The sequence below is a fragment of the Zootoca vivipara genome, chromosome 3 (assembly GCF_965207765.1).
Source record: "Zootoca vivipara chromosome 3, rZooViv2.hap1.1, whole genome shotgun sequence".
Classification (NCBI taxonomy): Eukaryota; Metazoa; Chordata; class Lepidosauria; order Squamata; family Lacertidae; genus Zootoca; species Zootoca vivipara.
The window spans coordinates 97,396,366-97,422,781 of record NC_142586.1 but is presented as its reverse complement, the minus strand read 5'-3'; the positions used below and the strand labels follow the sequence as shown (position 1 = coordinate 97,422,781).

At 45.1% G+C, this 26,416-nt stretch overlaps 1 protein-coding gene across 1 annotated transcript in view; it reads right to left on the bottom strand.

Annotated features, from left to right (window-relative positions):
• MTA3 (metastasis associated 1 family member 3) overlaps positions 1–25,870 on the bottom strand; it is an 80,273-nt gene extending 54,403 nt beyond the window's left edge. The window contains exons 1-3 of the mRNA XM_035111219.3: positions 25,537–25,870; positions 11,685–11,752; positions 9,061–9,154 (exon numbers count right to left, since the gene is read on the bottom strand). Of these exons, the coding sequence (XP_034967110.3) occupies positions 9,061–9,154; positions 11,685–11,752; positions 25,537–25,564 (190 nt within the window). The 5' untranslated portion in view covers positions 25,565–25,870. The remainder of the gene's footprint in view (positions 1–9,060; positions 9,155–11,684; positions 11,753–25,536) is intronic.
• Between the last annotated feature and the right edge of the window lie 546 nt (positions 25,871–26,416).

Here is a 26,416-nt window from a genome sequence, read left to right as displayed (position 1 = left end):
CCTCAGCCCTCCAGATGTTTTGGACTACAGTTCCTATCTTCCCTGACCACTGGTCTTGTTAGCTAGGGATCATGGGAGTTGTAGGCCAAAACATCTGGAGAGCCGCAGTTCGGGGATGCCTGGCTTATAGTATCCTAGATGACAGCATTTCTGACTGGCAGGAACCGTGCTGCTAGGAGATAAGGATACACTGCAAACATTTTGTTTTAGGCACCACTAGTATGATAAAATTGGTCCAATCCACACATATATTTTAAGCACCTTTAAAATACACAGCTCTCCCCTCAAAGAACCCTGGGGACTATAGCTTACCCCTCACAGAGTTGCTATTCCCAGCACCCTTTGCAAACTACAGTTCCCATGATGCTTTGTGGGGTGCCATGTGTTTCAAATGCTCTTTAGATTTCAGCACCCAGGGTATTTTATAGTTGCCCTTAAAGTGGCTTTCCTTTCAAAGCTCCTTTGTTGAACTTCAAAAGCAAAGCAGCACTACACTAATATATTACAACAATTCATTAAGAGGTTCAATGCTATTAATCGTAGACAATTGGGACAAAGGTTTTTGGGCGGGTGGGGGTTTAATCATGCTACATGTATGAATTGCCATACCAATGCCAGAATGCCTGTATTATCAAAGAGCTGTTCTGTGAATTACCACTGTCAACTCTGCAGTTTTATCACCGCCTCTGAACTTTCCGCATTTAATTTCCCTCTAATCTATTTACTACACACACACACACACACACACACACACACAAAACAAAAAAAAAACCATGGAATTCAGGGCAGTCCCTCAAAGTGCCACAAAACTTTTGTTGCACAGGTTCTGCCTGGACATTGTCTGGGAGAGCAGTCTGGATCGGCAAGCCATCTGGACCAGATACTTCTGCATGGCAAGAACATCTGACTCAGCCCTTGCTCTCCAATACCAACACAACAGCCAATACGAAATCTATAAAGGGATGAAAGTTCCAGGTGAAGAGTCAGCCAGTAAAGATAAAGGGAAAAGGAACTGCTGTGCATATGCTTTCTTTTATGCTGAAAACGGTTAACAAGCCTTTGAACGCAGCTAGAATGTTATCATAAACTTGCTACTTTTCCCCCTAACTGCCAAACAAGTGTGTAAATGCAGGGGGGAATATATACTGGTAGCCTACACAGTTCAGACTCTGCGTCAGACATTCTCTGGGGTGGATTGATAGCAGGCTGCATTTGCTTTTATGAGAAACCAAAGAAAAATACTAAGCTGGATCAACCTGAATTACAGAACACCTTGGGACTTAAGCCAAGCTTAAAATTGCCTAAGTCTGCTAAGTAGCTTAAATCAACAAATCAAAAATAACACCCTGAGGTTTCTGTTCCCTTCCCTTAAAGCGCCCCAGTTTTCTGTGAATATGTATTGCAACCATTTCCACCACAGTTTATACTTGGAAGCATATGCTTGTCTTCATCACGAGACTTAGATGGAAGTAAGTGCTAATGAAATCAGTACATTTCAAAATTATTCGGTAGAATTTATTAAGAGCTTATGCAGACTGGATAGAAGGCAAATTATCCCCTCTTAGCATTTTTCCTTTGCACAGTCATATTTTGTTTTCCCCCCCCCCTCTCTTTTTTAAGACATATGTATGGGCAGAGGAGAGGGTGGACATTCCATGGCACAAGTGTAAATCCTTGGCACTCATGGGCCATGTTAGCTGGATACCACCCTTAAAACTGCATGTCCTGTATCAACAACTGTGACACACTTTATTGTACAAATCTTTTAAAACGTTTCAGTGTTACTGTTGGAATCCGTCTGTCTCAAGAGAGAATGGAGTGCACCTCTGGGGGTGGAGTCAAGCCACTGCGTTAGCAGCACTGAAGTGACCTCCCCGGGCACAAGCTTGGGCAGCATGTATGGAGGTCCTCAGCTGCCCAGAAGACAAGACCTTGGCCTCACTGATGTCGTCCAAAGGAAAGCAGAGGAATATGTCTGGCACCAGCTTAGCTGCAGGAGTTGCCAGGAGGCGGCGTATAAGTGCTATCCAACCACCTTTGGGACTCCACTCTGGACTTATGTAGGCTTCACACCTTAGCCTTTTCTTCTCCCAAAGATATCCCACAAAGCAGTGAAAGTTTAGGATCAAAGTTTTCCTTCTCCTTAACAGGCTATCTTCCAAGGTTGACGAACCCCACCTGCCCCGTACTTCCCTCTACAGCACAAGCAGAAACCACCTTCTTGACTGTTGGACCCACTACTGTTCTTGTCTGTGCAATCTATCAGAGCCTGTCTTCACATGCAGGGGAAGTCTCTAACTCACCAAGAGTTTGAAATCCATTGGCTACCCTCACCTGGTTTAGCCGTCAACCTGAGCCGTTCCTCCCAGTTAAACAGAGGCAACTGTCTAATTTTCGGCTTTAAAAGCAGCTGAATTCCATTAAGCTGAAAACCTCAACCATTCAGCAAGTACAAAACGCCAGTGTACTCTTAAAATGCTGCCACCTTTCCCTTACTTCTTCATTACCTAATTAGCTTCCTGTGAGCATTATATCTAAATTGCCTAGGTGAGGTCAGCTAGACTGGGCATTATCTGCAGCCTATAAACCACAACTTCATTATTGTGGCATGCTTGAACCTGTGCCCGCCCCCACCCCCCAGCTTTCAGCTCTCATCCACTGTTAATTAGCTCTACAGCAACTCCCCAAATACCAACTTCTGTCCCCTCCTGTTCACCATAAAACAACACAACGATTAACTCTATGTATCTAATCCACCAAAAGCCAAGGGGGGCTCCAAGCATGTGCCCATCATTCCTAGACCTTCTCCAGATTCAAAAGTTCTCCTCCTCCCAACTACAGTGCTGCCTCGCTTAACGAATGCCCTGCTTAACGAAATTTCCGCTTAACGAAAGGATTTTTCGAGCGGAGGTTGTCTCGCTAGACGAATTCATTTTATGAAAAATTCGTCTAGCGAATCGCGGTTTCCCATAGGAATGCATTGAAATTCAATTAATGTGTTCCTATGGGCAAAAAAAAAAAATTCAATGCATTCCTATGGGATTCGCTAGACGAATTTTTCGTTATAAGAAAAGACCCGTGGAACAAATTAAATTCGTCTAGTGAGGCACCACTGTACAGTGATCATTGCTGGGAACCAGTGGTATCTATCAGAGGGAGAGAAGTCTATAGCCAGCCAACCAACTACATATTGTACCTGGTCCTATGCAACACTCTATGCAGCAAGAAACTGTATCCTAGATGCAGCCATTCCACACGTGATTCCCTGAACCTCATTCCCTCTATTCAGTTTCACCAGGGACTGGAGATATTTGGTGGGAAGCAGCTACATGGTCTCTTCAATTTCACGTAAGAGGGCTGTTGTGCCTGGAGAACACTTTGCTACACCCTTCAGAGGCCCATTGTGACATGTTTGCAGAACTTTTTGAGGAAGAAGTAACTCTCCTTCAGCTTGATGGGATAGTCATGGCAGCTTCTAATGAGGTGCCCAACACTATTAGTGGGATCAACTTCAGCTGACATGGCCTGATGATACAAAGTGCTTGAAGTGACACACTCAACTATGTGCCTCTCTTGCAAGAAAGATATGACTGATTGGGCACAAGGTGGGGACCTGGTTCCCATCTTGAGACCTCGTTACCACTGGTCCCACTCATCTGCCAGACAGGCCTGCTTAGGATAGGGGAGCTCAGGATCCTGTACCAGCTGCATTCTGTTCCCTGTCCCTGTTTTATGCCCTTGGTGCGTTTCCTGCTTTGTATAAGCTTGCTTTTCACTGTGCCCCCCCCCCCTTACAGGGTGGATTTGATTTAAATCAAACTGATTTAAATCACGATTTAAATCACGATTTAAATCACTAGTCAGTAAGGCTTGATTTAAATCATAGTTTTCTACATAAAGACTAATTCTTGCTGGTATAACTTTAATATGCAAGCAGATGAAGATTTTTAGAATAACAACTTTTCATATTAGTTTTTTATCCCCAGTTTAATAGGTTAATCATTCATATTTGGACAACTTTACTGTTGTACTTAGGAAGGAGAAAAATAATCATTACCTTAATAATAACAATTTAAATAGATTTATTCAACTGAAACAATAACATTGCAGCATATGTTATTTGCTTAAACAAACATCCATGTTTGTTAACTAGTTTGGCTAAACAAAAACATATATATATATATATAGAAACTTAGACTGTCAGCCCAGCCTACACATGAAAAACTTAAATACTGACCACTCCAAACAATCAGAAAAATATTGTTTCTATTCTATTCACTGAACTTCTTGAAACTTAGCACTGAAGGGGTTGTTTCTGTATTCATAGGTTTGTAGAACAATAGGATTAAGGTCTTTTTCTCAACTCTGTTCATGTTATAACATTTTTGCTGGGAAGAAGAGGCATGTGATCTCTGTTGAGTCAAATTCAGTTTTGAGAACTGCAAAAGTAAACCAAGCATCTGTGATAATATCTTGTAGGCAGAGAAACTGCCCAATAATCTTACAAAAACCTCTGGAAGAGCATGGCATTGTGAATGGATTAATGGAATTCATTTACCAAAAAAATTAAACATATACAACCTTATTCTACATAATTAAAAAACTAATCTTTATTTCATGATGGAATAACCTTTGGGTGGTAATATATTTTCCTCAAAAAGCATTTTTTTAAAAAAAAAATCCAATTTAAATCAAAAAAATCGATTTAAATAAAAAAATCCGAATTTTTTTAACAAAAATCATTGATTTTTATCCACCCTGCTCCCTTACATTGCTTCCTTATTTGAATCATTGTTATTACTATTTTTACTGGTCACTCCCCTAAAAGCCTTACTGTTGAAAGTATGTGTATATTTTTAAGATCGTCCTCTTTCCTCCTCCAGAAGGTTGGCTCAATGTCATAGAAATGGAAATCCCCAAGGACGTGCTATATGGGGAGCGGGCTTCAGCCACCTGGCCCATCGGCAGACCAACTCTTTGCTACAAAGAATGAGACATGCAAATAAGACATGAAGGCTGGCAACATTAACCTCGCCATGTGGGAATCCCTTGCAGACCACCTGAGTGCCTGGAGACAGGGTCAGGTCATGTATCCATAGGAAGATCCATTCTGTGTAGGAAGAATGGCTGCTGGGAAGAATATAGAGAGAAGACACACAATGGTCCATCTGCAGCAGCACAACTGGATGCCTTTGTCTGCCTCAGCTGCAACAAAACAGGTCTCTCCTGTATCAGTCTCTACAGCTACAGCAGGCGCTGTACCTCTCTCTAACGGTTTGACTTCACTCCCAAGGGTGCACTCCTCCACTGTCTCCTAAGACACACAGAATGCCAACAAAATATTAAAGGATTCCCAAGTTGGTTTAGAAAAGCTTTCAATCTATTTATCTACCTTATTAGTGTCATTCCCCTCCTCCATGGAGCTGAGGGCAACATGCATGAGACACTGATAGAATTACAATTCTCATTACCCCTGACTATCAGGGATTCTAGCTGGGAGTGACAGAACCTCTGGAGGCACACAGGATCTCCAACCCCAAGAGATGAATTCAGCTGAAAGGCAATGACTTGTCTGTAATATCCCTACTTTCCTGTATGCATTTTGTAAGAAGATACTAAGAGTCCTCCCATGCCTTATAACTCTGAATGCAGACATAAATACATAAATGCAAAGCACTTCTACATGCAAAACTCTAGGTACAAAATGACACAAAGCTGGTAAACAGATGTATTTACACAGGGTGGAGGTCTGCACAATAAAATCCCCTTTATGAGAGCTTTGCTTTCCCAAATCTCATTAATATATTAACAAGCCATTCACTAAAATAAGCCTATTGTGTGCTTATGACAATATAAAACTTTTGTTCTGTACTTAAAAGAGTTGACACTAATCTGGTTAATGAGACGCTCATGAACAGGAGTCAACTACTAATTATACACTGTCATTCACAAAAGGGAGAGATGGCTATTATGTCAAGGAAAGGAACTCATTCTTAGTATTCCTTTATGTCCTCGCCCCCAGAGTGGGAGAGACACACCATGTCTTCCTCAAAATAAAACCAAATAAAGCAAAATTATTAGATGACCACCATTAAAGAAACACTACAGAAGGTTTGTTTGTTCAATCTTCTGCTTATTTATTTCAAGAAGTTCAGAGAAACTCACATTAAACTGCTAGGCAGGCTTCCCTCCATTCTATCTCTGAATAACAGATGATAGGACATAACTATGACAAACAGCTATTGCATTTATGCTCTGATCTTCAGCTTCCTAGAGGCATCTGCAAGGCCATGGCCAAAGTCAAAAAGAGGATTCTGAACTCAATAGACTTTTGGTCTCGTCTTGTGTTCAGGCACTCTGTGCTGTTAATTCCTTGTTATTCAGAGCTTAACTAAATGTCCAACACTTTTAAGCAGCTCAGGGGCTGAATCACAAGGAACTTATGACATTCCATTCCATTCCATTTGTTTCCCAACCTTCTCAGAGATACCAGTCAAATCCAAAGCACTGAGCAGGCTGACATCCACTCTGCTTTAACAATAGGCTTATTCACATGTTACACTGAACACGATATCCCTATTTCTACGCATGTACAAGTGTTTGTGTGGAAACGTGTACACTTGCTGATTTGTACAGCTCAGCTGTTGTGTACAAAGATTACACAGTGGTACCTCCGGTTGCAAACAGGATCCATTCCGGAGGTCCGGCCAGATCCTGAGGTTTCCGCAACTGGAGAAGCGGTAGTCCGTTTCTGCGCATGCGCGCATGGCAAAACAAGTCCGGGTTTGCTGCTTTCGCAACCTGAAGCTTACATTGCCCAAGGGAAACATAAGCCGAGGTGCTACTGTACACTTGTTGAATGCACGATGTGAATACCCCTATTTTTAAGAGACTTATCTGATTTACACTAAGGTGAGCAGAAGGTAGATCAGGATCTAGTGGTAGATCTCTGGGTGATTTGAAGTGTATCAGCAGTAATTTCTTATTTCCAGTTGTTTAACAATGGCAGCAATCTAGCACCTGTATACAGTCTCTCTCATCCAAGTGCCTTTTGACATGTGGTGCTTTGGCATCCCTGCTATCCTGTGTGCCTGTAGTCGCACTGCCTAGTTTTATGGCTCCCCCATGCAAATTTTCATTACCCCGCCCACCTCACTCGAATATAAGCCGAGGGCGGCTTTTTCAGCACAAGTATATACAGTACAGTATGGTAATTTTATCACCTTCATCCAAGGAAAAGATCTATTCTGCATCAGGCGCACCTTGGCTCCTCCCCATCCTACCCCATGATTCCTTTGGTTTTGGGCCGGGACATGAGTCCATTGGGCTTTTAGTTGTTGTTTCATGCTTGGATTTTGTTGTATTAAATTGTTGTAAGTTGCACTTTAAACAAAAACCTTTGTGAGCCATGTTTGAAGCCTTTTTGGCCGAAAGGCAGCATTGAAATAATCTATAACCACAGAAAGAACAATCTGTCTCTACACAAGGGATGGGCAAAATATCTGCTGGGAGATCTCTGGGTAGATCTGATATTATTTCTGACTCTCAGTTGCTTAGTAATAGCAACAAAATAACTAACCCCTTGGTCTAAATCAGGCATCCCCAAACTGCGGCCCTCCAGATGTTTTGGCCTATAACTCCCATGATCCCTAGATAACAGGACCAATGGTCAGGGATGATGGGAATTGTAGTCCAAAGCATCTGGAGGGCCGAAGTTTGGGGGTGCCTGGTCTAAATTATACTGCCAAAATGAAGCAATCTGGGGTGAACCAAGAAAGGATATTTGTGTGCAAGACCAGTGAACTCCATTCAATTCTTTTGCTTGGTCCCTTGGCTCAGAATTCTAAGCGTATGCCTTTTGCACCAGGTCACGTTGGAAGATCTAAAGGTTGTAATAAAAAACTAAATGGATTCTACAAGACGGAAGTCTGTCAGTCTCTACTCTACACTGTGTTAACTGTCTTTTGACCCATGATCTCATTAAATAATCTATGGCCTTTTAAACTATGGAAGTATTGTTCGTGTTTGTTACTATGGTATGTATTTCTGTGTTTTTAATATTGTAAACTGCCCTGTTAGCCTTGGATGAAGGGTGGTATAGAAATTTAATACCTAAATAATTTAAAAAATGGGAAATAGCTTGATATGCTTGGGTAGGTGTTACAAAGCAATGAAATAGGAAGAATAAGAAAGGAAGAATAAGGAAAGGGCGGAAATCAATACGGCATTTTTGCCACGATGATTTCCAAAAACTTAGCACATTATTTATGCATGAAATAATGAAGCCTTGTTGCAAAAGATAAAGAAACCGCAAACTACATTAAAGCTATCCCTCTTTGGCAGAATATCAGGATATAATTATTATTATTATTGGCAGATTGTCAAGTTCTAAACTTTCAGTTCTGCCTCAGCTAAATCTCTTGCTCCTATCGTTACCAATTAGAACTGAGTGGAAACAATCACTTCAATGGCATATACAAAAACAGAGTTCCCACGGGCAACAAGAAACTACGGCTAAAGGCATTAACCTTCCAGGGGTAGACACGGCGAGGGCTGCTTACCAAATCGTGAATTATGTCACGGCGTAGATAAATACAAAAGAAACATACAATATTGCCGAGCAAAGCCACACAGATATTCAGCCGTCAACTATGTCACAGATAAAAAGGTGGAAATAATACTTTTCAAATAAAAGGGCTATTGATTCAGCATAGCAGTTCACTAACGAAGGGAAGGATTTTTTTCTGACCTCAGCTACCAGCATTTCATCCTAAGAAATCCATTCTACAGGGTCCCCCAACACTTCAGAGCAGATTTTGCTGAGGGCTGCAGAGTATAGGAGTATTGGCAGAAATCGCTATCAGCAGCCTTCTTTCCAGAAGCAACAAAGCAAAGGGTGAAAGTTGAATTCCACCCTGGGCGGGAAAGCGCTTGAAATGCAACGGACTGTGGATAAACTGCATCTGCATGAAGATGCACATTCCAGTACATGCATGCACACAGAAAGCAACAAACTGCAGAATCCATGCAGTTTGTTTCTGAAGGAAACAATCTACTTACTTGCATGCTTGTCTGCAAGCATGATGAGGCTATTGGAGATGTCACGCCGTCTGTAAAAGCACACCACTTTTGCTTCAACGTTGCCATTGGCAGTCTGCAAAAACAACAAAACCCATTGATAAATCAGTGTATCAAAACTGTGGAACACGTGGCCAGCAAAACTTGGCTATGGGAAAGCACTAATTGTTTAATAAACCTCCAACTCATTAGTCTGCCCCCCCCCCAAGCCAAAGTTTACCTCCATCTTTTTTTAATGGTTGAGCATGTAGCAGATTATCAGGCCAACCATTCCCATCCCTTAATCCTGGGATAGGGATCCTGGCACCCTCTAGATCAGGCATCCCCCAAACTGCGGCCCTCCAGATGTTTTGGCCTACAACTCCCATGATCCCTAGCTAACAGGACCAGTGGTCGGGGAAGATGGGAATTGTAGTCCAAAACATCTGGAGGGCCGAAGTTTGGGGATGCCTGCTCTAGATGCTGTTAAGACTACAACTCCCATCATCCCTGACCTCTGGCCATTCTGGCTAGGAATAAGGGGAGTTGTAATCCCACAACATCTGAAGAACGGAACATTTCCCGGCCTCCCAAATTGCTGCATTCTCTGACTGGGGAGCGGGCACAGCCACACTACTGATCTTCCAAGCTGGCTGCTCCTGTTGGGGAGTCAACAGTGCAGCACATTTTCCACCCTTGAAGAGACCCCTGCCTGAAACCCTGGAAAGTCGCTACCAGGGTGGATAAAAATCAATTATTTAAAAAAAAAATCAGATTTTTAAAATAAAATGCTTTTGGAGGAAAAATATTTTTAAAGACAGTTTTCTATTTAAGTTACATTATAGTCCAAAGGATATTTGTCAGGAAATAAGGATTTGTTTTAAGTTTTTCATGTGTGCTAAAACTCAGTCTAGGTTTAAAAAAAAAAAAAAATCAACGTTTAACCACACCAGTTAACAAACATGGATACATATGCTATAATGTTATTGCTTTAGTTAAATAAATTGTTTAAATTGTTATTAAGGAAATGATTGTTTTTCTCCTTCCAATAAGGTACAGCAGAAAAGTTGTCCAAATATAAAGAGTTAACTTAATAAGCCTCACAATAATTTCATAATTATCTGTCTCTGTATTTCTAATAGTATAACCAAATCAGTAACATTCCTCTGGTTGCAAATATTAAGATTATACCAGCAAGAATGAGTCTTTCTGTAAAAAAATAATAATGATTTAAATCAAGTCTTACTGACTAGTGATTTAAATTGTGATTTAAATCAATTTGATTTAAATCAAATCCACCCTGGTCGCTACCAGTAAGAGGAGACAATACTAAACTTCAGAATGTGCATCCCATCACAAGCAATGCAGCACGGATAAACAGCATCTGCAGTAAGATGCATATTCCACTGCATGTCAATGGCCTGACTGGGTATGAGTCAGTTGTCAAGGAAATAAAACAAGAACCTGACTTTTAGAAGACATCCGAAGGTAGCCCTGTATAGGGAAGTTTTTTAATGTTTGGTGTTTTACTGCAGGGTTCCCCAAACTAAGCGGCCTGCGAGGCTCATTATGCGGCCCCCGGCACCCACCCGCTCTTACCGGCGCGGCTGCCCACTTCCAGGTCACCGGGAGCGTCGGAATAGCTTGTGCACATGCGCAAGCGTCATTTCCAGCGCACTTCCGGGCCGGAGGAGGCCCATGCGCATGCGCGCAAGCGATTTCTGGTGTTCCGACAACCCGGAAGTGCGCCGGAAATCGTGTGTGCGCACGTGTATGGGTGCATGCTCCCGCATGCTCCGGCCCACAGCGCGATCGGTGCTGGCGGCACCGGCCCTCGGCGAGGTAAGTTTGGGGACCCCTGTTTTACTGTGTAATGTGTTTAGTTTGTGGAAGCCACCCAGAGTGGTCAGGGCAACCCAGTCAGATGGCCGGCATATAAATTACTACTACTATTGTTGTTGTTATTATTATTATTAGGAAGCTTCATTGGTTCCTGATGTATGCTGGGCTCCAAGTCGGGCTGGAACCCCATCAAAGAGTCACTCCTCACCAAAGCAAAAGCGGCTTGGTTCAAACTCCTGGGCATGTGCCAATCAATATGCAAGGCTCAACTCAGCTCAGGCAGTTACTAGGTGCAAGGCAGTCAACTGCTCTATGATCTTGCAGAGTGTCCTTAACTAATCCTTGTCCTGCTCCACTAGGACATTCGTTCTCTTGACATATGTCCTTTGCAGGCTCCCCCTATAATCACTCAGCTGTGGATTTCCACTGCATGCTATACTGTTTATACACCTCCAGACTGTCTCCAGCAGGTTGCATCCTGCCCCCACAGGATTCCAGCAGCCAGGAGAGGAGAATACAAGTACTAAATCACAGTTCATCTAAACAAAGCCAAATGATCTATTATGTGGCATGGGCTTTTTTTCAGTTATGGCACAGATTGAAGTATATTTCATTTTCTAAAATGCAGCCCTGGGGAAAAAAAAGCATTTCTTGACAAACTTCACACAAGAGCTTGGGGGGGGGGGATAACTTCCATATTTTACAAATGAATTACACCTCTGCGTTCCACTGTGGAGGGTTTCAACTCTTTGTCAAGTGGCACAAAAGATTGCATATTCATGTACCTTATTAAGTTCTTCTATTCGCCTGATCAGATATGGATTGCTTGAAGAGTTTTCAAAATAAACATAATCTGTAATGAAAAGGCGAAAATATATTTAAAGTTCTGCAGAAAACAGTACAGGAATAAATCTGAAAAATAAACCCGAGAGTTTCATGCTTAAATCCAAGCATACATTGTCATTATTTCTATGTTCACAGGGCCTTAAATCAAGGCTAACAAAATATGTGACCTTATTATGTTATAGATGTTTATAGCTCATTAATAAATTCTCTTCTGCCTCTCCTAGGATCAACCAATGAATTAATCTGGTGCTAGCAAAACCTTGGTTACCAGACATCCCCATTTCCCGGAGACAGGCCCTGGATTTAAAAATCTGTCCCCGAAATGCCCCCAGATTTCATTTAATGTCCCCAGATTTATATTTTAAATGCTGTAGATTTATTAGTAGTGAATGAATGTTGTGTGATTGGTTCAACGGCACAAGACACATCATACGGGAACTTCCAGTGAGGCAAAAAGGCGGACACCATGGCAGCGAGCATCTCCTGAAGCCAGCCAGAGCCAACTGCACTACCAGGCTGGCTCCAGGCTGCTGAGACTGCCGCTGCCGCCATCATTGCCAAGGGGAAAATGGGGATGTCAACTGGGGGAACCACTGACACACACACACACACCGCGACCTAAATCAAGCCGGGGGTGAGAGCACCCGGCCACCCAGCCGATTGCCCAGTGGCGCTCCGGGGCCAGGAAAACCTTGGAACCAACGTAGGGAGAAGGAGAGGAGAAGGAAGAGAAAGAGGAAGGAGAATAAGAGATCCCTCTGACCTTGCTGCGCCGCTGCCGCCGCTGAGCATAAAAGGTAGGAGAGCACCGGAAAGGCAAGGACACGTGGCTAAGCCCAGGCCCGATCTGAGTCTACTCTACGGCAGCTAGCACTCCAAGAGGGCAGGCCGGGGCACAGAGGAAGGCCGTGCAACAGAGGAGACCACAGAAGAGAAGATATTACTTCCATCTGGTATGCAGGCGGAGACCCTACCTGCCTGCAGACTGTCTCGCCAGAGTGGTGCATGCTCTAGTTATCTCCGACTTGGACTACTGCAATGCGCTCTACGTGGGGCTACCTTTGAAGGTGACCTGGAAACTACAACTAATCCAGAATGCGGCAGCTAGACTGGTGACTGGGAGCAGCCGCCGAGACCATATAACACCAGTCCTGAAAGACCTACATTGGCTCGCAGTACGTTTCCAAGCACAATTCAAAGTGTTGGTGCTGACCCTTAAAGCCTTAAACGGCTTCGGCCCAGTATACCTGAAGGAACGTCTCCACCCCCATCGTTTTGCCCGGACACTGAGGTCCAGCGCCGAGAGCAAAGCTACAGGGAACCAGGCAGAGGGCCTTTTCGGTAGTGGCGCCCGCCCTGTGGAATACCCTCTCATCAGAGTTAAAAGAAGTAAACAACTACCTGGCATTTAGAAAACATCTGAAGGCAGCCCTGTTTAGGGAAGTTTTTAATTTGTGACACTTTATTGTATTTTAATCTTTGTTGGAAGCCGCCCAGAGTGGCTGGGGAGACCCAGCCGGATGGGCGGGGTACAAATAAAAAATAATAAATAATTGTTGTTGTTGTTGTTGTTAATCATTTTTAAAATACCCTTTTAAAAAAATAACTTTTTTTCTCTTATCAAAAAAAAAGTGTGTCCCCGGATTCTTTGGAAAAAATTATGGCAACCTTAAGCAAAACCATTTGTGAATCACAGCTATAAATTTCAGATGATATATAAAACTTTCCACCAGATGGGACCCTTTTCCTAACCAGCCCACCCTGGAAAGTTAGCAAACCCCAAAAAATTAAAGTTAAGGCAGCATGAACTTATTACTAGAGGGAAAGCAGCCATGCTAGTCTATGGAAGCAAAAACAACAGTCTCGTGGTTCATTCTCGTGTTCTCTCTCTCGCTAATTCCATAAATTGGTTGCTGTTGTTGTTGGGGGGGGGGGTCGAGAACTAGAATGTAATCAAGGCCTGAGTGCAACAACTCTCTCCCCACCTGTGATTCCCAACAGCTGGCATTCAAAGGTATGTTGCCTCTTGACAGTGGAGATAGAAAATAACCATAAGGATAAGGAACCACTGATAGCCTTATCCTCAATTAATCTGTGTAACGCTTATTAAAAGCCGTCATTTTAAAGAGTTAACATTTCTGCAGTACTATCCTTCCATAACACAGCTTCTTCTAGTCAGCACTATTGTCTGAAATATTAACACAATGCATCCATATACCAATATTCTTCTGCTTCTTGCACAGCCCTCATTCACCCATCCCAAGTCAAATGAGGCTCCACTTGTGTCTAAAATCACAGAATTGTAGAGCTGGAAGGGACCACAATGGTCATCTAGTCCAATGCCCTGCAATGGATGAATCTTTTGCCCAAGGTGGGGCTCAAACCCACAGCCCTGAAATGAAGAGCCTCGTGTTCTACCAACTGAGAGAATTCTGTAGAGCTCCAGAACTAGCGACTGTGTTGATACCAAGCACAGCCTTTATCTTACTGCGGGACCTGTCCTGTAATTTCCCAGCATGAGGCATGGCAAGGTTTAGAGGGAAGGACCATAGCTCAGCGGTAGAGCATCTGCTTTGCATGCAGAAGGTCTCAGGTTCAATCCCCAGTATCTCCAACTAGAACTGGAAAGGCTCCCTGCCAGAAACCCAGAATAACCACTGTCAGTCAGTGTAAACAGTACTGAGCTTGATGGACCAAATGGTCTGACTCAGCATAATAAGACAGCTTCCGGTGTTCCTTTGCACAACATCTGGTGCTCCGGTAACATTGCAGAAAACCACTAACAGAGCTGACTAAAAACTATCCAAATACTAAAATTCATGCAAGAAGCATCCATGCATGACTACCATGTTTCTCATATTATAAGACACGTCTTATATTTATTTTTTCCTCAAAAAAACACACTATGGCTTATTTTCAAGGGATGTCTTATTTTTTTCCTCCTCCTCCTGCCGCGCCCGGCATTGCTGCTGCGCCTATCACTATGTCTTATTTTCGGGGTATGGATTATATTCCTTGAATGCTTAAAAATCCTGCTGTGGCTTATTTTATGGGTATGTCTTAAAATATGAGAAACAGGGTAGATGCACCAAGATGTCCAAAGAATCATGAGCTAATGCTTACTACATTTAAAGCTTCAATCCTATGCAAAGTTTTACTTCTAGATTATACACACTGCACATAATGTATGATTCTAGATTAAAGGTAAAGGTAAAGGGACCCCTGACCATTAGGTCCAGTCGTGACCGACTCTGGGGTTGCGCGCTCATCTCGCATTATTGGCCGAGGGAGCCGGCGTATAGCTTCCAGGTCATGTGGCCAGCATGACAAAGCCACTTCTGGCGAACCAGAGCAGCACACGGAAACGCCGTTTACCTTCCCGCTGCAGCGGTTCCTATTTATCTACTTGCATTTTGACGTGCTTTCAAACTGCGAGGTTGGCAGGAGCTGGGACCGAGCAACAGGAGCTCACCCCTCACAGGGATTCGAACTGCAAGCCCTAGGCTGACCTTCTAGGCTCCGTGGTTTAACCCACAGCACCACCTGGGTTCTAGATTACTCGACTGAAAAAAGAGAAAGAAGCTAAAATCAAACATCTTGTGTTCTGTTAGAATTAGGAAATGACAGTTCACACAAGAAGAACAATTTCTCAATTTCTGGTCACACCCCATGTCTCCCATCTCTAAATAATCTTTAAGTAGTTAGCCAGCAGGAAAATAAACATTGTTTCTGTAGGACCAACACAGACAATAAAAAGTAATACTCAAGAGATTGAACCCCAAAGAGTGGAAAGCAAATGCAATGTTTAACCTGGACATTTACTATCAGCGTCAACAAAGGAGTGTGCAGGACAGCAAGGGAGAGTTGAGAGCCAAAACAATTTCCTTATCCATCGTGACTCATGCAAGATGTCTGAAAGGAAGTAGGCTTAGCCATGGCCATTGCAAGCGACTTCCTGCATTTTTCCAAACCACTGCACCAGGGAAGACTTTAGGTCTGAAAATTTAAGAAATGGTCATGACCCCCTAGGAGGAACATCACGCTGATTGGACAACTCGTGATCTGAATAATAATAATCAGGTTGTGCAAGACTTTCATAGAATCGTAGAGTTGGAAGAGACCACAGGGGCCATCCAGTCCAACCCCCTGCCGAGCAGGAAACACCATCAAAGCATTCTTGACATATGCCTGTCAAGCCTCTGCTTAAAGACCTCCAAAGAAGGAGACTCCACCACACTCCTTGGTAGCAAATTCCACTGCCGAACAGCTCATACTGTCAGGAAGTTCTTTCTAATGTTTAGGTGGAATCTTCTTTCCTGTAGTTTGAATCCATTGCTCCATGTCCGCTTCTTTGGAGCAACAGAAATCAACATTTCTCCCTCCTCTATATGACATCCTTTTATATATTTGAACATGGCTATCATATCACCCCTTAACCTTCTCTTCTCCAGGCTAAACATACCCAGCTCCCTAAGCCGTTCCTCATAAGGCATCGTTTCCAGGCCTTTGACAATTTTGGTTGCCCTCTTCTGGACACATTCCAGCTTTTCGGTATCCTTTAACTAGACTTCAGCAGGAATGTAGGTGGTGGGGACAGCTCACAGCCCACACCCCAAGCTGTGTGATGGAGCAGTGCCACTGCCGCTTATCTGGATGGCATTGGCCTGGATAGGGAGCTGTGCAGGTAGACCAGGAAGAGAGCTGGTTCCACTGGTGCATTTGTGTAGCCTTGCCTAATGCCATCGAGGTAAGCTATAGCAGCACTGATGTTGGGAGTGTGGCTTGGCCGCACTAAACTACTGATTCTATGAATGTTCATTCAGAAGCATATCCAATTATATCCAGTAAAACTCATTCCTGAGTTAAGCGTACACAGCATTGCACTCGTAGGAACTCAGGACCTAAATGAATCAGAGAAGAGAGCTTGTTGATACACCCAGTCACCTAATGCAGTAGCCCTTGAGCAGGGGCCGGCAACCTAAGGCGGCCCACAAGCGGCCCATGAGGGTCGTTTAACCAGCGCATGGACCCCCGCCGCCCGCTCAGTCGGCTCCTGTGCACTGCACTAAACTGGCACAGAGCAGAGTGGGGACAGCCTTCCACGACGCTGGCCAGCTTCCCATTGGCTACAGGAAGCTCCTGCAGCCAATGGGAAGCTGTGCACGCCTCCTACGTGCCAGAAGGAGTGTCAGAAAATACATTTGCGCATGCGCTCCAGTCCACTGCGGCGTCTGTGGGACCGTGAACCAGCCCAAGCCACAAAAACTTTACCGACCCCTGCCCTTGAGGAAAAGGAAGATCTGCTTCCATGTCTAGTTAGTCACTTTGCCTTTTTCACTTTGTCTCTGTGATTTGGTGGAACACGCAACACTTTAAGAAAACAGCCTCAGACAATTTTGTCCGTCCATCCCATAACTGACAGGTGGCAGCCCTCCAAAGTCTCAGGCAGAACTTTTTCATGCCACCAAGCAACTCAATCTGGAGATTTACTATATGCATAGTGAGTGCTCTACCTGTGAGCAGTCTGGTCAGTGAGCGAAATAAATACAGTGGTAACTTGGGTTGCGGACCTGATCCATTCTGGGGTGCCATTCACACCCCGAAAAGTCCGCAACCCAAGCGGCGCTTTCACGCATGCGCAAAGGCATGATAGAGCGCTTCTGCGCATGTGCGAAGCGCGCAGAACGCTTCTGCACATGTGGTGGAACCCGGAAAAACGCAACCCGCAGTGGACACAACCTGAGGTATGACTGTAGATTCATTCTACCTGCGAGATTTGGTCCTACTTCTGAGGAGTGTCCCTTGCTCTCAGGTCTTCTCATACCGAAAACAAGAAGCTGCAGCTCATAGGCCACACGCATCCCTAATTTAATGCAAAAATATGGCAACAATGATGTCGAGCAATTCCACCCCATGCCCCAGCCTGCCAAATGCTTCATTTCCCCCTGTAAAATGTTCAGTTTCAAGACAAATTAGATCACTCTCTAGGGAGTTTTCTAACACAAACTGGAAAAAAAATTCCTGGTGCAGATCAGCCTAAATTGCATAGAAACATTTTCAAGGCAGAATGAAAATTTGCTGATGGAAATTACACTATAAAAATAAGCCTAATTTGCATGAGAAAATTTTGCAGAAAACCTCTATTACTGGGCAGAGAAAGACAGAAAGTGCAATATGCAACCCTAAATATTGCAACCTCCACCCTCCCTTTGTTCCAGCTTCACCCACCAATGGCTGCAACACCAAAATGACATCCCTTAGGAGTCAACTATCCTTTGTAGAAAAAGTTTCCCCACCACTGTCTTCCTAGATGTTTTAATTAATTAATTAATTAATTATGTTTATATACCACCCTTTATCCGAGGATCACAGGGTGGTCAGTCATAGACCTACAAGGCTGAGCAGCAGTCTACATCTCCTTTCAATTTTTTTTTAATTTCTTAAATTTTATATGCCATTTGACTGTAGATAGAAAACCTCAAAGAGGTTTACAAAAAATAAAAATAAAGCAATAACACTTTCACTTTAAAAAAAACAAAAACCTCACAACCATAACTTGAAACACACGAAACGAGAGAGGATTGATACAAGGCACGGGAGAGGATGAGTAACGGAGGAATATTATTTCAACAAAGCCAGCGTTAACATCATCAGTCCCATATTTCAGTTTGGAAAGACAAAGAGTAGAAGGGCTGAGATTAAAGAGAGTTCTTGCTCAAGGCCATCTAGTGTGTTCGTGGCCAAGCAGAGATGTTTTCAAAGACCATTGCCGGGGTAACCAACATTTTGCTCTGCAGGTGTCGTTCAGACAACAAGTTCACATCAGTCCCAGCCAGCATGGCCATTGGCCAGGAATTATAGGAACTGGAGTCCAACAACCTCTAGAACAGGCATCCCCAACCTGCAGCCCTCCAGATGTTTTGGGCTACAACTCCCAAGATTCCTAGCTAACAGGACCAGTGGTCAGGGATGGTGGGAATTGTAGTCCAAAACAACTGGAGGGTCAAAGGTTAGGGATGCCTGCTCTAGAGGGAACCACATTGGCTAACCCTGTACGATGCCATGGCAGCTCAACGATGAGATGAAGAAAATAGGACTGATGAGATTTAAAATATAGGACTAAAGAAATTCTAGCTGATTAAAAGTATAAGTTTTTGTTAAATGAATGCGTTGGTTTCATATGCATGCATCTAAAACAATGGTTCTGAAACAAGACAACTTTCTTTGTTTCAAGAAGAAACAAAGCTGCAGCGGGCATTAACTTAGGAGAGGCATTCCCACCGGCAGAAGAGAAAAAAAGGGAGACTGCTTCTTCGAAGAGGGTACTGACTACCAGCAGCTTTTAAAGTGTTTTATTTAAAAGATATATATCTCCGTATCTATCTGTATAAGTTTCTTGTGATCAATTGAACGCTGTAGCCCTAAAATAAATATGTTCAACAGATCCATCTCTAAATTGAAAGGCAGCCTTATCATTATTATTACATTTATATCCCACTTTTCCTCCAAGGAGCTCAAGGTGGCATACATGGTTTGCCCCTGCATCTCCTTATGCAATAATAATAATAATAATAATAATAATAATTTCTTATTTATACTCCGCCCTTCCCAGCTTAAAAACCGGACTCAGGGCGGCTAACAGCAAATATAAAACATTGATTAAAATGCAACTTAAAAACAACATAAAAAAGCATAAAATACAATATAAAATGTAGCATCAATATCAATAAAATTCAAAAATTCAGGGGTCTTTTTTTTGGGGGGGGGGGAACCAGTCAGTAGACATCAAATGATCACCAGGGCTAACTGGCAAAGTTGGTCCTACTAGGGCCAGCAAGGAGACCAGGGAAGAATTTAAATGCGGGGTCCCAGAAAGGGTTTCTTCATAGAAGAGGAAAGGGGAAAAGGGAATAGTGGATCAGGCTAATTCAAGTTGAAGGCCAGGAAGGAGGAATAGCTCTGTCTTACAGGCCCTGCGGAAGGAGATCAAGTCCTGCAGGGCCCTAGTCTCATGGGACAGAACATTCCACCAGGTCGGAGCAGTCACTGAAAAAGCCCTGGCCCTGGTGGAGGATAGTCTGGCTTCCTTAGGGCCCGGGACCTTTCAGCTATTATTATTCATGGACCTTAGGGTCCTCTGCAGGACACACCAGGAGAGGTGGTCCTGTAAGTACAAGGGTCCTAGGCCACATAGGGCATTAAAGGTCAAAACCAGCACCTTAAACCTGGCCTTATACTCCACCAGGAGCTAGTGCAGCTGGTAGAGCACTGGGTGAATATGTTCCCATGGCAAGGATCCCGTGGGGAGCCTCGCTGCAGCATCCTGCACCCTCTAGAATTTCTGGGGCAGTTTCAAGGGTAGAGCGAGTTACAGTAGTCCAGCCAGGTCGGGGCAGGAAAGGTAAGGGACCAACTGCTTAATACGGCAAAGATGGGAAAATGCCGCCTTGGCTGTTGCTGCAACCTGCGCCTCCATGGAAAGGGAGGTGTCAAGGATTACACCCAAACTCTTAACGGAAGGCACTGGCACTAACTGAGCCCCAGCAAGAGAAGGGAGTTGGTCCCCCAACCCCATGCCATCCCGACCCAGCCAGGGTCACAACAACCCTGCCAGGTAGGTTAGGCTAAGAGTCAGTGGCTGGCCCAAGGTTATCCAGTGACTCAGACTTGAAACCTGGTTCCCAAGGTTCTAGTTCAACCTCTAACCCCTACGCTGCACTACCTACAAGCCTTTCCATACCCGTCTTGAAATACTGAAACAATCGCACACCATCCTACTTGCAGACGTTTTCAAACTCGGCCCGTTTTTTCACACATACTAGTATTTACAGGGAAGTATAATTGTGCATCCCCTAAAGATCCAACTATTTCTTAGATTGACAATGTGTTTATTGTGTGTGTGTGTTAAGTCCCACTGAGTTCAAGAGGGACTGTTTTCAGGTGAAGCGTGTAGAGCACAGGTAGGGAACGGGGCAATTCTCCAGGTGTTGCTGGGCTCAAACTCCCATCAACATCCAACATCTGGAGGGCCACAGATTACCTAGCCCTTGTGTAGAAAACTGCAATATCTGACTCACTTCGCTGAATAAATGCTCCCCTTTGAAAAGTTAAGGATCATTTGCCATTTCAGGCTTATGGGACAGAGAAGACAACACACTTTTGCAAGAATTAAAGTAAGAAAACAAGTTTGCTTGCTGAGGAAGTTCATTCATTAATCGTTAAGAGAATGGCCGAGATGCTCACAATTAGGACAGGGTAACAACTCCAGTTCCTTTCTCCTGCTGGCAAGGAATGCAAAGTTGCAATTAAGCAATTGCCCAGAGCAAGATAAAATTACCCCACAGGTGAGCTGGTAAGTGGCCATGCCTCCGCCTTTCCCCTAAGATTTCACTTTCCCACACCGTAAAGAAGACTGTAGCATGATTGCAAGTCTCCTGGCACTAGAAAACATGAAAAATGCAGCTGCAATAGCATTGCAAGTTTTCTTACAACACAGGAGAAAGGACACCCAGATTATTATGTTCCCTCTATTGGAAAGAGCCTCACAGAACTACTGCAACCGCCCATCCAATTTCTCCTGATGTGAAAGGGCCAGGAAAGACAGGATATGCTTTGCCAAGTCAAAAGCAACTAAAATAATACATGTGAACAGGTAGCATCTTACCATACCTCACTCCACCACTCAGACTGAGAATTAAGAGGCAGGGCATTCTTATCATTATCTAAGACACCTGTGGCTAATGAGAGCTAATGTGGTGTAGTGGTTAGTTAGAGTGTTTGACTAGGACCTGGGAGGTAAAGGTAAAGGTAAAGGGACCCCTGACCATTAGGTCCAGTCGTGACCGACTCTGGGGTTGCGCGCTCATCTCGCATTATTGGCCGAGGGAGCCGGCGTATAGCTTCCAGGTCATGTGGCCAGCATGACAAAGCCACTTCTGGCAAACCAGAGCAGCACATGCAAACGCCGTTTACCTTCCCGCTGTAGCGGTCCCTATTTATCTACTTGCACTTTGACGTGCTTTCGAACTGCTAGGTTGGCAGGAGCTGGGACCAAGCAACGGGAGCTCACCCCGTCACAGGGATTCGAACCGCCAACCTTCTGATCAGCAAGCCCTAGGCTCAGTGGTTTAACCACAGCGCCACCTGGGTCCCTGGGTTCAAATCCCGACTTAAGCCATGAAGCTTACTGAGTGACCTTAGTTCGCTGTCTTTCTCTGCCTAACCTACCTCATATGGTAAGATGTCACTGGGCCAAACTGAATCTTTAAAGAGCAATGATGCCGTAAAGACAGAGTAGTTTTTCTGAGATTCATGAATAAGGGGCATTTGTACAAAAATATAAAATATCTGTGCAACTCAAGCCAACAGTTAATTTCTTAGCTGGTGGAATCTCAAGGCTAAAACACCTATACTGTACCTAATTACTAAGTTTGGCCCTTCCATCCCCCTATTGCGCTCCAGGTATTTTTTCTCTGTTTCTTTGATTTTCGGTAGGGTTCAGGAACCTGGGGCGCTTATCTGGAGTCTTTTTGCCTTCTTAAAAAAACACACACCATAAAACAGAGTGGGTGGAGTGGGCAGGGTGACTCCATGGTGTCACAAGAGCCTGCCAAATGGCACTGCCAGTTTCCACAGGAAACAGGAAAAACTTGTTGTTCCTCAGTGTTTTCCTAGGAAGACTGCACATCTAACACAAAAAATGAGTGCAAAGGCACACCACTCAAGCTATGTATCCTTCGGCTCATCCTTGGAATCACGTGTGCTATGCTTCTCTGAATTATTTACTTATTATTATTCTGGGGGACATGCCTAGTCTTCACAAAGCATTGGTGATGTACTAAATCAGAGTCCAGGATGTAACACTTCAGGCTGCAGGTAGGACTCCAATGACTGAATGCTAGAAAGGCCAACAATGGGGTCAAAAGTATCCATGGATTTTCCCTTCTGGAAGAAGCAGAAGGTCAAGTGTTTCAGTGTTTGTTGCAGTGCTGTGACGATGTAGCTCCCTTCAACCGGACCCTAAACTTCCTCATAGCCCTCTACTCCCTTATTTTTCTTCTTCAAGAGAAGGAAAAGTCTTGCCTCTTTGTTCCTGTCTTCTCTGATGGACTTCAGCACTCCCAACCTTCAAGCACAGGCTGCCTTGTCCTCCTCCATTTCTGTTCTCCCTCAGCACACGGTTCTTTTTTTATGCAGAAGGTTCCAGGTCGAATTCCCAGCAACTCAAGTTTGGGAAACCCTGATCTAGAGGGCCAAAGTTTCCACTCAACTGCTATGCACCTTCTTCCAAACAGACAGTCGTCTTATTCGTGTTATTAACCTTTATTATTGGAATAATCTTTATGTTGATACCTTAAAACATGGAGAGGAAACCTGTGGCCGGCCAGGTATTTCTTGACTACAACTCCCATCATCACTGACCACTGGCCCTGCTGGCTGATGAGAGTTGGCATCACTTAGGGACACAGGTTCCTCGCTTCTGTTTTAAATAGTGCCGGGGAGAAAGGTTCTAGGGGTCTTCCAGGCAACCTGTTTATTCATCCAGATTTGTTTGCACAAAATCCATGTGGCGGTTATACATCACTGTTGAGCTCTCCTTTGGCAAAGTTGTGCAACTTTTTTTAAAGGAAAATCGCCCCAAACGACACTACCGACAACATGGGCTGCCATACGTTCGGATTTTGCTGGACATTTTTAGTGATTTCTGCTTCTGACTGCAGTATTCTGGATTATGTCTGGGAAATTCTGGACATATGGCAACCCTATGATACAATATCACTATTTCCCCTGCATTTTCCCCAACACCATTCTTTCCACAAAATACTTTCAATTATTATTATTTGTATTTTCTTGGCCAAAAGCACCTAATCTACTTTAATTGTATAGCCTAAATTTGCCAGTACTTACTTATTGGTATCTGGATTTGCCAGTACAGCAAATGGTTGGTTATGAACTTAATTTGTTCTGAGGGCCGTTCTTAAGCTGAAACCATTCTTATCCTGAGGCAAGCTTTCGCTAATGGGGTCTCCCGCTGCACACGCGGCTCTGGCACGCGATTTCCATTCACATCCCGAGGCAAAGTTCCCAACCAGGAGCACCTACTTCTGGGTTAGCGGAGTTCGTAACCCGAAGCGTTCATAACCAAAAGCATTCGTAACCAGAGGTACCACTGTAAGTACTTACAAAATGGCGACAGTCTGGCATGCTGTCTCCCTGACATGTTAGCTTTCTGGAGGGGGGGACACTCTGGTGGTCTATTCCCATCACTTGTGCCCAAATCTGCACTTCAAAAATGTTATTTATTAATTTACATGCCACCTTTTTCTTCCAAGGATCAGAAGGTGGTGTACATGGTTTTTCTCCTCCTGCCCATTTCAACCTCACAACAACAAAATGCTCCTCATGAGGTTGATTCTGAGAACCAGGCCTTAAAAGTTGGTTCACCCAAGCAGACATTATTCCCTCACAGACAGCTGTGTGTGCGCAGCTATGTAGAGGAAAGTGGCCCTCCCATTTAAATGGCCATTTCAGATTTGAGTTTCTCCACACCCAAGTTGCCCAATCACACAGAGAAAATAAGTGCTGCCATTTTGAGTGAATTGGCACTTAAGAAGCAGAGATTCCTCTAGTATTACCCTTCGGGGTTCAAAATCGTATCAAAAGTCCATCAAGTCCAGCATCCCACTTCCAGAAATGGCTACCTAGGTACCTTTAAAGGTAAAGGGACCCCTGACTGTTAGGTCCAGTCGCGGACGACTCTGGGGTTGTGGCGCTCATCTCGCATTATGGGCCGAGGGAACCGGCGTACAGCTTCCGGGTCATGCGGCCAGCATGACTAAGCCGCTTCTGGCGAACCAGAGCAGCGCACGGAAACTCCGTTTACCTTCCCGCCAGAGCGGTACCTATTTATCTACTTGCACTTTGCTGTGCTTTTGAACTGCTAGGTTGGCACTGCCATATAATTTAACTGGGGACGGGGCCACCGTCTCCCCAGTTTCAGTTATAACGAAAAGGAGAATTCTCTCCCTATCCAGTCTCTATACCGCTCATCCTTTTACAAACCAGTTATCCTTTTTTCCTATCCACTCCACTTGCTTTGGAGCAACCCCACTGGAAACCATGGGACAAAAGAGAGGCCTGCGACCTTGTGCCAATTTTCACATGAGGGCAAAAATAGGGGGGGCGCTGAGGACCACGCTGAATTGGTTGGGGAGGTGAACCCCAGAACACATGATGTCAGAATAGGGGGTGCGCCGTGCGTCTCCCTCGCCCCTGAAAGAGTCCCCAAACACCAGGGGCGAAGGGAGAGCTTTCTTCTAGTCAGAGGGGGTCGGGAAGCTTCCCTCCACCTCCACTGATGGGGAAGGGAGGGAGAGTTGGGCAGGCTCCCCTTTGGGAAGCGCAGAGACTGCCATTCCCGGGGAGCGCGGTTCCCCCCGCTTTCCCGCGGAAGAGAGGCCGCGGCGCGGGGGGCTTCTCCCCCAAATTCCACCTCCGTGGCCAGGTGGGCCGTGGAATCCCTCGTGGGAAATTAAGCATCCGGAGGAGGAGGCTGGGTTCCCCGCGGGGGGCGGGTGCTGCGCCAGGCTCGGCTCCGCTCAACACGCCCCTTCGCTCCGGCCCGGCCGAGAACCGGCCCCGCACTCCTTCTCCCCGCGAGGCCGCACTCCTTCGCCCCACGGGACTCCGGCGCCAGGCCCACCCTCCTGCTCCTCCTCGGCGTCCAAGGACAAACCCGGGAGCCGAGGGGGCGCCGCTGCGCTTAGGACCCCCCGCGCCAGCCCCACATACCTCCCACTCGGTACATGTTGGCCGCCATGTCTGCGCTCTCTCTGCGCCCTCCTCCTCCTCCTCCTGTGCTGCCGCCGACGCCGGGCTGGGGAAGGGGAGGAGCGCCCAGCCCTCTCCGCTGCTGCCGGCGCTGCCTCTGCCCTTGACGCCACCCACGCCGGGCACCACAACAGGGTGCCAGGCGGCTCCGACACTTCCTCGGCCCTCTCGCTCGGCGGTGGGGGAAGGGAGCGGAGGGAGGAAGCTGAAGGGTTAAGGCCGAGCATCCGGGCCCGCCTCGCTGGGCAGGGCGGAGAGCGCTGTTGGCTGCGAGCGGGCGGCGCCGGCGACGCCAAGAGCGCACAGCCCACGCCGACGTGCGTGTGCGCCCAAGGCCCGGGAGAGGAAGGGTTAAAAAGTTCCCTCGGGTGGGTCTGACTCCGGGGCTGCGGGAAGGAAGGGACCCACTGGGGGTGGCTCAGGAGTAGGTGCCCCTTTTGGGTACGTGGTCCTTTTGCGCGCGCGCGCCTACCTAGCAGGAACAGGTGGATGTTCTGCAAAATGGGGTGCTGAGCAAGAGCCCAGGGCGCTGGCATTAGGGTGCAGTGTTTAGGAGAGCGCGGGGTGGGGTGGGAGTTGAGTTTGGTGGTGGGAGTTCCTGCTTCAGATTTTCATGTTGGCCATCATACTTCACTCAATACATGCAATTGCAAAAATATAAATAAATGTGCGAGTTTGCACCATAATTGTGTTTACCAAGGCCACATTGGTGTTCAGCTGTTGTTTGCCATAGGGCAGGTCCACACCCTACTATTACGAGTTTGTGAGTGCTTGACCTCTATAAGCCAATGGGTGTTAGAATTTTTTAAATATATATACGCATATGAGCTATTCAGTATAC